The 12,500-nt window shown below is 41.4% G+C and overlaps 1 protein-coding gene across 3 annotated transcripts in view; it reads right to left on the reverse strand.

Annotated features, from left to right (window-relative positions):
* The window catches only part of Gyf (GIGYF family protein Gyf), a 24,164-nt gene that overhangs the window by 853 nt on the left and 10,811 nt on the right, over positions 1 to 12,500 (reverse strand). For 2 of the 3 annotated variants that reach the window (XM_043007034.2, XM_043007035.2), the window contains exons 6-23: positions 11,875 to 12,049; positions 11,196 to 11,526; positions 10,237 to 10,665; positions 9,321 to 9,500; positions 8,713 to 8,822; positions 6,860 to 7,136; positions 6,106 to 6,420; positions 5,858 to 5,970; positions 5,018 to 5,216; positions 4,441 to 4,772; positions 3,996 to 4,089; positions 3,507 to 3,692; positions 2,791 to 2,979; positions 2,369 to 2,527; positions 2,092 to 2,239; positions 1,200 to 1,475; positions 377 to 603; positions 1 to 155 (exon numbers count right to left, since the gene is read on the reverse strand). The exon at positions 1 to 155 is cut by the window's left edge and continues 853 nt beyond it. In XM_043007034.2, coding sequence (XP_042862968.2) covers positions 39 to 155; positions 377 to 603; positions 1,200 to 1,475; positions 2,092 to 2,239; positions 2,369 to 2,527; positions 2,791 to 2,979; positions 3,507 to 3,692; positions 3,996 to 4,089; positions 4,441 to 4,772; positions 5,018 to 5,216; positions 5,858 to 5,970; positions 6,106 to 6,420; positions 6,860 to 7,136; positions 8,713 to 8,822; positions 9,321 to 9,500; positions 10,237 to 10,665; positions 11,196 to 11,526; positions 11,875 to 12,049 — 3,857 coding nt within the window. In that variant the 3' untranslated portion in view covers positions 1 to 38. The remainder of the gene's footprint in view (positions 156 to 376; positions 604 to 1,199; positions 1,476 to 2,091; positions 2,240 to 2,368; positions 2,528 to 2,790; positions 2,980 to 3,506; positions 3,693 to 3,995; positions 4,090 to 4,440; positions 4,773 to 5,017; positions 5,217 to 5,857; positions 5,971 to 6,105; positions 6,421 to 6,859; positions 7,137 to 8,712; positions 8,823 to 9,320; positions 9,501 to 10,236; positions 10,666 to 11,195; positions 11,527 to 11,874; positions 12,050 to 12,500) is intronic. The other variant, XM_086548879.1, reaches the window with a different exon arrangement.

Consider the following 12,500-nt stretch of genomic DNA (forward strand, 5'->3'; position numbering starts at 1 on the left):
CAATCACTGTTCACTGCTATCACAATTTCAACCCGCCATTAGTCTGCATAGTCACGCTCCCCAACATTAATGCGATCATTGGAGGTAACACTGAACCCAAGGATACTGTTGTCAACCTTCTGCATTTTCTTCTTATTGGCCTTCTTGTTTCGAGCCTGCGGGAAAGAGTGAATGAGCTTTGAGCCTGTGACAGGTTTGACTAGTAAATCTGCTACAGAACAAAATAAGGGCAAATACAAAATGCTCTAGAGGGAGGGAAAAGGGGATAGGATGGCTTGTCATAACAAATCTAGAACAAATGCCTGAAAAAATATGACATTAAAAGAATATAGAGTGGACTGCCTTGTGAGTCATGACAGCATACATCACTTTTTACCTTCACTTCCTGGAACTCTGAGCTGGTTGGATTCACAGCAGGGGCAGGAGCCAGGATATCATCCTCCACCTCACGTTCCTTCTGTGCATTGCGAGCTTTACTTCGCCGTTCCAGGTATTGCTTAGCAAATTCCTTCACTTCCTTACTGTCCCCTAAATATGAACGGATGTAGTCATGGACTTCATATGGGGACTCTACCTCAGAGAGGAAAGTCACAAACGTTGGAACTGCAAGGGAAAGGAATAATTTTTCACTCTGCCGATTTTTTTACTTCATAAATTGCAAAGAAAATGAGTAAGAATAGAAAAAATATGAAAGAGTGTCATCTTCTGATCCTGTGATATCTACTTCCTATTTCCAGTCATATGATTCAGACAACTGCAGGATGCAATACAAATCTATTGCATTCTGCTTTTTTTAATCCAGAGTATAATAAGAGGGAATGCTTTTTTTTTATAATACCCTTTGGATTTCTTTTACTCAGATAACATCATATTACCTCACCAGAATATTCTCGGTACAACTGAAGACATCCTCCCATGTCATGAAGTTTTCCCGTGTATACACATTGTACAAATTGCCATTCTTCATATGCATTATGGTTGCACTGTGTATATACACATTTTTCTTTTTGTTACCCCTTAGACTTGGGTGGGGGAGAATTGCTCTGAGAGGCTCATTGTGGCCTCACATTTTTGTTTACTAATTTCAATAATCTTAGAAGTTTAGGCAATTTAAAAGAGCTGCTATGTCCTTAGAAGATTCCCAATAATATAAGCCCTCCCCACATCAAACCATCCAGGCATCAAGAATCTCTACTTACTGTCAATGGAGGCGTGTACTTTCATGGTGTGGAGCGAGCCTTTACACCACTGAGTGAAACTATCGGCCGGAGATATGCTGTCAGCAAACAATTTCTTGACGTTGTCGCTCTCGTCTTTCACCTTCTTCTTGCTGGCTCGGTTATTATTTGTATTTTGTGCAGGAGCCCCAGGCTTGTTCCCAGGAGTCTGAGCGCTAGGCTTCCCGGGATTTCGAGCCGTTGCTGTCACAGCCTTGTTAACCTTCACTGGCTCCGGATTATCCCAGAATCCACCTGCTGGGGGAGAGCAAGCAGATTGTATCTAATGTAGGATAATAGTGCTTTTTTTTTCTTTTTTTTTTTTTGTGTGTGTGTGTGTGTGTGTGTGTGTGTGTGTGTGTGTGTGCGTGTGCGTGTGCGTGTGCGTGTGAGTGTGCGTGAGTGAGTGAGTGAGTGAGTGAGTGAGTGAGTGAGTGAGTGAGTGAGTGAGTGAGTGAGTGAGTGAGTGAGTGAGTGAGTGAGTGTGTGTGTGTGTGTGTGTGTGTGTGTGTGTGTGTGTGTGTGTGTGTGTGTGTGTGTGTGTGTGTGTGTGTGTGTGTGTGTGTGTGTGTGTGTGTGTGTGTGTGTGTGTGTGTGTGTGTGTGCGTGTGTCTGTGCGTGTGTCTGTGCGTGTGTCTGTGCGTGTGTCTGTGCGTGTGTCTGTGCGTGTGTCTGTGCGTGTGTCTGTGCGTGTGTCTGTGTGTGTGTCTGTGTGCAAGTATGTGTGGGTGTGCAAGTATGTGTGGATGTGCAGGAATGCGTGTGTGTGCGAGTATATGAGTGTGTGTGTGTGTGTCTGCACGCACACATGTAAACCAATCTATTCATACTTGCAAATCCTGATTAGTATATTTTAGAATCTGCTAACACTTACCTGCAGAGGCAGGAGGTTCTGCTTGGTTCCAGATGGAAGAATGGTCCTTATTCCACACTGACTGAACCACGTTGCTTGTGGTCGAAGACTGACTACTGTTCTGCCACTGGTTTCCTGAGCCAAGATGCCCACCATTTGCTCCCCCCCACTGTAAACAAGTCTCTCGTAAATGATCAAGTACAAATATATAAGGCCTAAAATGGCTGGCACGAGTAAGCAACATTTTCTTTGCATCTGTCCGAGTATTTTTTTTATAGAAAGAACTTCTTGGACTCACCTGCTGACTAGACATATTGTTGGGTGAGGGTGAGGGAGCAGCCGTGGAGGCACGGTTGGCCCAGGAGAGGTTGGACATGGCCGATCCCCAAACGCCCGCAGCTCCCAGGCTCAGGTGGCTGACTGCAGCTGCACGCTCGGCAGCCTCCTTCTCCTGTCTCTGTGGGAGGCAGAGCAGAGTGTAAAAGGTGGAAAAAAACTAAAGCAAGTCAAGACTTTCACCTCGCTTTATCTTTATGGAAAGCCTAAGATTTTATGAAATTCCTACAACTGGTATGCACCATTCATACCTTATTAGCCAGAAATTGAAGTAAGACCAATAATTATACAAATAGTAATAATGAACAATAAATGATAATGACAACAACAGCAATTATCCTGAGTGCCACTGCCACCCCTCGGAGTGTGAGTGCCCTGACTGACCTTCTTCAGCTCCTTCTCCTCCTCAGCCTGAATCTCCAGAAGAGATTTGACAGGCTGTTGTGCTGCTGGGTTGGCCTGAGCTCGAGCTGCCCACTTTAGCCCTGCATTCTTCTGCCGGGCATCTTCTGCCGCTTGTCTTTGCGCATCTCTCTGTCTCTGTTGCTGCATCTGTTGCTCCATCTCGCGCTCCTGTGGATATACAAGAGGAACATTGCAACTTGATTCTCAGCTATTTCCTGAGTGAATTGTAGATATCATCCCCTCAATGCTGGGTTGTGTAAAATAATAATAATAATAATAATAATAATAATAATAATAATAATAATAATAATAATAATAATAATAATAATAATAATAATAATAATAATAATAATAATAATAATAATAATACCAAAAAATAAAGAAAATGAGATGAATATTATCCTGATAATAATAATGGCATAGTATGTACAGACGTGACTACTTCTATTAAATTAATTTTGTATATTATAACTGCATACTATAATGATGCTTTCACTTTGCCTATTCTAATAACTGGCTGCTTATGTGGTCCTTCACTATCCTATTCAGTTTCCTGCCACCATATCCAGCATCACATACTGAAATGGACTATCATCCTTGGGGTAATGTTCCTATGAAAAAAGGCATATTCCCGCACCTTCTAGTGGTGGACTAATGTAGACCTACAAAGATGACTGAGCTGAACGGATACTAACCCGTCGTTCCTTTTCTTCCTGCGCTCTCTGAATATCTGCAAGAGATGGCGCGGGTGCAGCCTCAGGTGTGGCCACAGGAGGAGGTTTGTTCCATGCTGGCAGTATATTTTTAAGGTGCTCCTGCAGGAGATGTTGGTGCCGCCTCTCTTCCTCTTCAGCCTGGCGCTTGCGTTCTTCTTCTTCTATCTGCATAGAGAAATAAATTCATTAACTTTTCCATTACTTTCATTAATCCCTAAAGATCATCAGTTGGTCCATTCAATTCAGCATTTGCTCAACTTTTATGAAAGAATGATTCCTTTTTATCAGTACATAATATAGTAATCAGTGCATTGCCCAATAATATGACCTGAGACAAACAGACACACCACCCTTTGCCCCACCCATACGGCCTCCCAGAAACAACTTGGAGCCTGCCAAGTACTGAAGGCTCTAAATCTTTGGCAACAGCCTCTAGCCAGTCCTGGTTTGGTAGCCTGAAGCACTGACCTGCTGCATGTGTCTGCGTTCCTCCTCCAGCGCAATCCTCCTCATCTCCTCTTGAATCTGGGCTTGTTGCCGAGCCTCTTCTTCCTCTTCACGCCTGTGGGGTGCCAAGATTGGTTTAGTCTGTTATATATATCCAATCAAAATAGACTTGGTATCACTAACCTAAAAAGTGTTATGCCACTTAAATATCTCAGCATTCAAACACAGGAACTCATATTAAAGAAAAGATATTGCAAAGTTATGGTTCTGTGCATTGCAAGTGCACAGAAGAGTGAATTTGTCTTAATTTTCATCTAATCTAAGAATATTTATTAAAACTATCTTAAAATCCACAAAACAATTATATGAAGTCATTATGATGGTTGTATAGAATGTTATGTTTGGAAGCCAAAGGAGTTTAGGCATCTGAGAAAAACTGAAAAATTCAATCATGATTAGTTGTTACCTTCTTCTCTCCTCTTCTTGCTTCCTCCTTTCCTCCTCCTGCCGCCTCCTCTCCTCTTCTTGTCTCCTTGCCTCTTCCTGCCGTCTTGCTTCTTCTTTCCTTCTTGCTTCCTCTTTCCTTCTGGTAGCTTCTTCCTGCTTCTGCTTCTGCTGTTGTTGCTGTTGCTGTTGTTGTTGCTGTTGCTGCTGCTGCTGTTGTTGTTGCTGTTGTTGCTGTTGCTGCTGCTGTTGTTGCTGCTGCTGCTGCTGCTGTCTCCTGAGCTCCTCCTGTCGCATCTCTTCCTGACGCACTTCCTCTTGCCTACGCTTGACCTCGGCTGCTCTCTGCTGGTCCTGAAGTAAGGCACAGAGGGCATGAGCAAAGTTATTTCAGGCACTGGTTGCTATTTTCAAAACAACATCCCCTGTATTGGCCTATCTATTCAACATGATCCAACTTTCACTGCATATTTCAACTACTGGCAACTTTCACTCAGTCACACCTCCCAAGACCAAACCTGCCAGTACCTTCCCTCTAGCCTTGCTGCTCCAGCTGTTCTCCCCTACTCAACATTTTCCACTACTCGTCACACTCTTACCTGGATCTTTCTCTTCTCCTCTTCTTCTTTCCTCAACTTCTCCTCTTCAATTCTCCTGATCTCTTCCTGTCTCCTCATCTGCTCCTCTTTGATCTTCCGTCTCTCTTCCTCTAACCTCATGGTCTCCTCTTCATGCTGCCGGCGGAGAGCTTCCAAATTTCTCCGCTGCTCCTCTTGCCGTTTCAGCTCTTCCTTTAGTCTGTCCCAAAAGAAAGGGAATGTGGCATCAAGGCACTGTTACAGAGATCACATGGCTTATGAGTTTGTCTATCCTTCCCTTGTTATCTTTTGCTCACTGTCTGTTAGTCTTTATGTATGTCTGTTTCTGTCTACCCTTTTTTTTTTGGTGTTTGCATATCAAAAAGACAGTTCCTATTCCTTATTCATTTGATATCAGATGAATTATATTTGCTCTATTAAAAGATCAAAATATACCGAATTTTGCAACCAGATACATTGGACACAAAAAATAAAGCTAATGTGAATTCTAGTTCTGAATACTCTGTATAAAAGAGAATACTCAACCCTATTAGTATTGTTGTCTTTTTCAGCAAAATGTATTTCCCATAAGATTCTAAAGGTTGTTAAAAAAAAAAAAAAAAAGACCTCCATTGGCAGTTGGATTTCATAAACAAAGTAAGCCATTACTGGACACAACTGCTGCTTGCCTTCAGATAATAAAGAAATTCAAATACAAACTGACTTCTACAAAGTCAGTCCTACCTCAATTCTTCCATTATTATTTAGTCCTATCGTCATTTCTTCCACTCTCCTTCTCTACTTCTATTTTTCCATCATTATCTTTTTCTACCTACTTCTTTCCTCCATATCTCTTCCTACCTCAGTTCCTCCAACTTTATCTTTTCCTCCTCAGCTCTCTTCTGGTCCTCCAGGCGTCTTCGCTCTTCTTCTATGCGTTTCTGGTCCTCCTCAAGTCTTCTCTGCTGCTCTTCCTACAATAAGATGAGTAAGAAATTTTCTTAAAGTTTATAAACATTTTAGTAAATTCTTCTATTCTATCAAATTCTTTAATTTCACTTTACTGTGCAGCAGCCACAGTCAAAGGATCTCTGCTTCCTGTCCCTCACCTGCTCTGGTGTGGGAGGCTGCATCTTGGTCAACTGCTGCATCAAGGACTGGATAGCATCAAACTGCTGCTCCGGGGGTTTATCCAAGGGGATGCCTGCAGCAGGCATCCCTGGCATCGCACCTCCAGAAACGGCCACCCCCAGAGGCCCGCTCGGAGGCACGATTGGTCCCATGCCAGGCTGCTGTCCACGCTGCAGTTGCATTAACAACTTCTGGAGCGGGTTTTCTGCTGCCATCGAAGTTGCTGTCAGCTGTGATGTTGGCAGTCCATCTGAAGGTGTCATGGCTGTGCTGCTTGCAGCCGAAGACGTTTGCTGCAAACAAGTGATACACTTGCATTCTTCAGGACAAAAAGACAAACCTATTTCTGTCATACTTCTACAAGAATCTGGATAGTTGAAACTATCAAATGTCTTGGTTAACCATTCTACACAAGCACACGCACACATACACACAAACACACATGCATATATAAAATGTATCTATCTGCACAAAAAAGAGATGCTAGATCTTCATTACAGTTATAAGAATGCTACACATATTTGTTCACTTCTATATTCACTTCTAATATTTGCCTTCAGTTTAAGGCTATGTTAATTTAATTCTGTTGAGACACATAATTTACAAAAATATTAACTTATCAAACAATTCTCAGAGAGAGTAGCAAAGATTATTGCAATTTTGCTACACAAGTAATGAATCTCCAAAAAAATATTTCAGGTGCAAAACATTCCTGCAGATTCTTTGATTTACCATTTGCGCAACCAAAGCTTGTATAGGGTCCTGAGGTTTGGAGACTGGCGGAGGCACGTGCCCGGGCATGACTCTGGGGTCGGGCCCGGCTGCAGACACTTGAGTAGTGGTGGGTATCGCTGCCGGGGGCGTGGTGGAGGGGGGAACCGTGGGGGGCACAGGGGGGTGGGCCGGCAGCACACTCATCATATGCTGCATGAAGAGCTGCTGCTGCTGCAGTTGGTTGAGGCTGCTCCACTCGTCCATGCTCTGGAGCTTCTGCAAAACCTGCTGGCGGCTGCAAAAACAGAAGGGGCGTTCAATAAAGGATGACAAAGGGTTTAAGAATTCAAGTCACCTAGCCAAAGGTAACACAACTTCCTTAGGACCAACACAGTCCAGTAAGTGACAGAAGAATATAAGGCAGTTAATAAATTATCATATTTTCTTAACTAAATAGAATGGGACATATGGAGTCGAGTGTTAACTAATGTTTCTAGTACCCACTATATCAGCCCCATATCACCATCCCCATGGATACCCCCCCTACCTCTCCCTCTGCCAATCAGACAGCTGTGCACTCTATCTCTTTTTTTCTTTTTCATGAATGAAACCTAGTGAGTGTGAATTAGTAATTCTGGTACTGTCTGGCACATTTCCTGTAGGCAAACTCTTCCCCTCCATCCATCTTACCCATACTCATTCTCCACACATACTCTTATGTAACATACAGTATAGTTGCCTTGTCATGTCAGAAGAGTTAAGTATAGTCACTATGATAGTAATAATTATATCATCACTTGATTTATGTAAGCCTTTGATAAAACATCTCTATCAGTCAAGCAATCATGTTAATCTGAGACATTTATCACCTTTGTAACAAATATACTTTCTCTTGCATATCTCAAATCAAATGCTTTGTTACAATTCTCAAGTATTCTCTTTTACAAAGTGGCTCACTGGCACTGCCATACACAAAATTTCCCCTTTTCAATTCAGTGTAGATTTGGAAACAGTGTAGATCGTCCTATGATACACACTTGCATAACATTTATTTGATCTGACATTGAACCAACAATGTAAGAAATGTAAGTTTTGGGTAGAGTATTGCTAGTATAGTGCTTTTGTTTATACAACTAAGTGCAATTTGTAAAGTGGATTGATTTCCATGCATTCACCTATTTATTCAAAACTATTTGAATTAATTCAACCTAACAGAAAATGTTTATTCATGTAAATAATTTATAGCACAATTAACTTCACCAAACATATTAACCTATTGTCTTACATGTCTGGCACGGTGCCATCCGTGTCTATGACCAACTCTGCCTTTGCAGCATATCATGCCATCCGCTGCTAATGGGTTAACATGATATTTTTCATTCTGCCACCTTGGACTCCTTCAAAAAATTTTGTAGAAAGCAAATTCCCCATTCAATACTAATTTTTTTGGTTTGTAAATACTTCCATTGTTGACCCATCAGGTCAGGCGGTCTACTAAACTAGTGGCACCAGCTAAAAATTAGAGGGACGGGGAAAGGGTTTTCTCCACCAGACTAGCAGACTAGCCCAAACAATATTTTTCCATAAATCCATCATAAAACGAGAGTTTAAGCTGACTTTGGAACCTCATAGAGCTAGAGCTAGTGCCGTTACAGCCATAATACTTCATGACTGTGCGCACTTCAACTGTGAGCAGATCCCGATGTCGCATCATGTACGCATTGACACCCGTCTCTTAAGCCTAATTGGTGCCGACATGAATGTCATGATACCCGTATGCAATGGGTTAATACAACCTATTTTGCTACAACACAGGATCTACCTTCCCAAAATTAATTAGTCTAATTAGAGAACAGGGATATAAAATTTACCTAATAGCCATTTGGTGTTGGTACACTTGTTGTTGAAGCATATAATTCTGCAACAACTCAAGTCTCTCCCTCTCAGCCTGCTGCTTCTGGGCTGCTAGTAACTCTGCCAACTGCAAAAAAAAAAATAATAATAATTTGATATCCAACTTACTCAGTGAGGTACACAAAGTAACAAGTGCAGCTGTTAGCACTATCAGTTTCATAACATTAGTATTTGCCCTATATAATACTGCATAAAATCTCATAAAAAGAGAGTTCATATGCTTGATTTTATATTAAGGATAATCAACTATCTGAGGACATAGGACACAGGAAGGCTACAAGGATCAAGTGCAGGAAACAAAATATGGTAAGACACAATAATCAACTGTTGGAGGAAATAGGAGACAGTATAGGCAGGATAATCAATTGCCTGAGGACACAGGGAACAGTAAGGAGAGGATACTAACTGGAGGGCATGGGAAACAAGGACAAGGTAATGAACTTGTGAAAAAAGGCCATGAGAAAAAAAAAGGACAGGGTTGTTCCTTGATGAAAGGCATGGCGAAATGGCAAGGATTGGATAATAAATTACTAGTGGAAAAAAGCAAGAAAAAAAATGCAGCTACCTTCAATGGGGGTACGGGAGGTCCAGGCAAGAAGGGTACTCGAGCAAAGACTCTGGTCAGCTCTCCAAGCTGAGCAAACTGGTCATCACACTCGCGCTTGAGTAGCAAGTTTGAGGTGAAATAGCCAGCTTTGTACCACTCAGCCATATCACTGCAGCTGAACGGCCCTTGCACCTCACCCTGGAATGAAAAGGCAAATATTAAATTATGATTACACAAATTACTCTACTAAATCTAAGATTCTGCTAATGGCTTTACTTCCATCAATAAACAAATACTGCCAACACTGCTGTATACAGAGTAGTTCATAAACCTTACCTGAAGGCATTCTATCACTATTTCAGTTACTTATTAAAACCTCTGATAACAAGGTAATGGGAGGAGACAAAACTCTAAACTACTGAATAGAAATCCCTTTAGACTTACAATGCCTCTAAGGCTGTGTTTGGCTTAACCCCAAAAGGGACATGCAGACAAAATTTAAGTATTCTATACCAAACTTCTACAGGAAGTCAGATTATGATTGCAATGTTTTATGGTATCATAATATAGAAATGTAGATTCCAAAATCATCAACGCATTTTTTGTGTGAATTGAATTAAGAGTAGATAGAAATAAAAGCTCAGTGCATTTCTGCATTATCTATGTAACAAGACAACAGTAAAACACAAAGGAAACATTTTTAATTCTCTACTATATCTCAAAAAGAAACAAGTTGTGAACAGCTTTATACTTATTGAAACCACTTTTGGATGACTGTATCCCATGCAAACAGTTGAATCAAACTATATCAATCTATAAATTTTCCTCATTGCTTTGTTTAAAAAAAAGTGAGCATATCTGGTTCACAAATGAATTCTTTACTTTCTATACGACTTTACTCAATAAGCCAATCATTCAGACAAATCAGTCCTACCTGAGGATCCGTGTAGTACCACTTGTCTTCACCAGGTATTCGTGCGTGGCTCCCCGCCTCCGCAATGGCACCCAAGGGTCCAGGTGGCGCCACAACCTGGCTGGGCCCCCCTGCCTGAGGTCTCATGTCATCCTCCTCCACCAGCTTCGCAACAAGGTCATCGGCAACACTGCGCATGTGTTCCAATTTCTCTTCCTCTCCCTGTCTCTGCTCCTCAGGCAAGGGCTCAACAGGGGAGCTGGTTTGGTGACCAGGAACTGTACCCGCATTTCCGTCGTTTCCTTCCGATGGGTTCATCTCTCTACCGCTGTCTTCGTCACCAGATATACCATTAATGAGAGGGGAGGAAGCATGACTACTTGAAACTGTGTCCATCGAATTCGTGACTGCCATTTCTTCTTTCAGAGAGTCATCCTCTCTCATCATTCTCTGAAAGACAAAACATAGCCATTAGAAGCATTTGTTAACATTTGGCATTGTCATACACTTTATCTATATCATCTAGCAAGGAAATAATGAAGGATTATGACACACCAAGTTTAAATGTTGTGTCAGCAAAGCCATTAAACCATAAGATGCTACTTGACTTCTAAATGGGGTAAAATACCAACAACCTCACCATAAGTTGACCAACCAACATGATAATAAAGTCAAGTTAAAAGCCCAGGGAAAGATAAAAAATTCAAAGGAAGGTTTCTATTCAATGTACATGGTCTGCCTTCAATACCTTTATCCCTGTATACCTCTGGTGTTCCACTATTGAACTATTACTTTCCCTACATACTTAGTGTTCTATTTGGCAATATATCTACCTACTCGCATGTACTTCTGACTATTTCGTTGCCTTCCCTCGCCCATTCACATATCACATACACATCATATAAACTAGTCTTATTGCAATAATCATGCAATAATACAGAGCTCCTACCTGAGATACTGAAACACTACTTTCTCTTTACCTGTGATTCTGCAAGGTCTCTTGCACTCCCACTTTCATGGCTGGCTCCTACCGCATTTGGGAGTGACTTTTCCTGACCAGGATCAGAAGGCGACCCACTATTCTTTTTATTTTCCTCCTGCTCTGCTTCATTCTTTTTCTTTCCCAACTCTGGCTTTGGAAGCACAGTGACTCTCCCTCTGACTGTTTTGTCTGGACTTGTGGACTTATGCCTGGGCCGTCCACCGCCTCGGTTCTCGGCAGATGGCTCCTCCTCATCTGACCAGCCTGGGCCGTGGAAAGCACCTGAGGCATCAAAGCTTCCGCCTTTCTCATCTGCGTTCTCAGTTGCCCTGAAACACAAGAGAACTCAGTAGTAGAAACTTTTCCATTACAGTGTGGTTTAATAAAGGATAAAGGCTTCATAATCCCTAGTAGGAAAGTTGGAAATCAGTGACATATCTGAAAGAAAAAATAATGACAAAAGCCACTAAACTAATGGACAGGATATTCCTGTCGGGTAATGATACAGTCTTATATCAACCAATTCAATAACAGTAACAGTACTGACAAACTTGGAAAAATGAAAACAAAGAAATAAAATAATAATGCTAATGCAAAGTCAAAAGACACACACTCATGTTCCTGATCTTTCCCATACTCCATGAGTATGGGAAATACACCATTATACCCCAACTGACCATTCTGGTAAGTTGTCTTCTTCCCATGACTTCCTGTGGTGGCCATCTTTGTCATCCCAAGGTTGCCGTGAGCCACGCGAGGAGACTGGGACGCCCCGGCCAGTCCCTCGTCCTGAGCCATCATCCCAGTCTCCATCCAGGCCGTTCTCTCGCTCTCGCCAACCACATCGTGCTCCTGGAAGGACAGTCGATACTTGTATCAAAAGCAATGCCTGATATAATGCTTACCTCATCTAGATTAACTGAAAGTTGTATAAAAAATACCTGGTGTTAGGACTTTCACCACTCTCCTTATATTAGATGCTCTTTCTTACTTGAAAAATTACTTGAAAAACAACCCGGCTGTTAATGGGTTAATATCACATGGATCTATACTAAGTATACAATTAATTTCAAATAGTAATAGCATGTTTATTATTGATGGCATTCCCCAAATTAGTATTGTTTTAAGATAAATTGACACATTTTGGAGCTATGAAGGAGGCTCAAAAATAAAATAAATTTTTGTGAATTTCAAGTTTGACATAGAAAAGTAAAGCTTAAAAATACTCATTACCAACACAATACATAGTACCTTCTTTCAAAAAAAAAACTGATTCAGGTTTTTAAGATGTATAATTTTAACG

The sequence above is a fragment of the Penaeus japonicus genome, unplaced genomic scaffold (assembly GCF_977035675.1).
Source record: "Penaeus japonicus unplaced genomic scaffold, GWHDUDI00000001_assembly GWHDUDI00000021, whole genome shotgun sequence".
Lineage (NCBI taxonomy): Eukaryota > Metazoa > Arthropoda > Malacostraca > Decapoda > Penaeidae > Penaeus > Penaeus japonicus.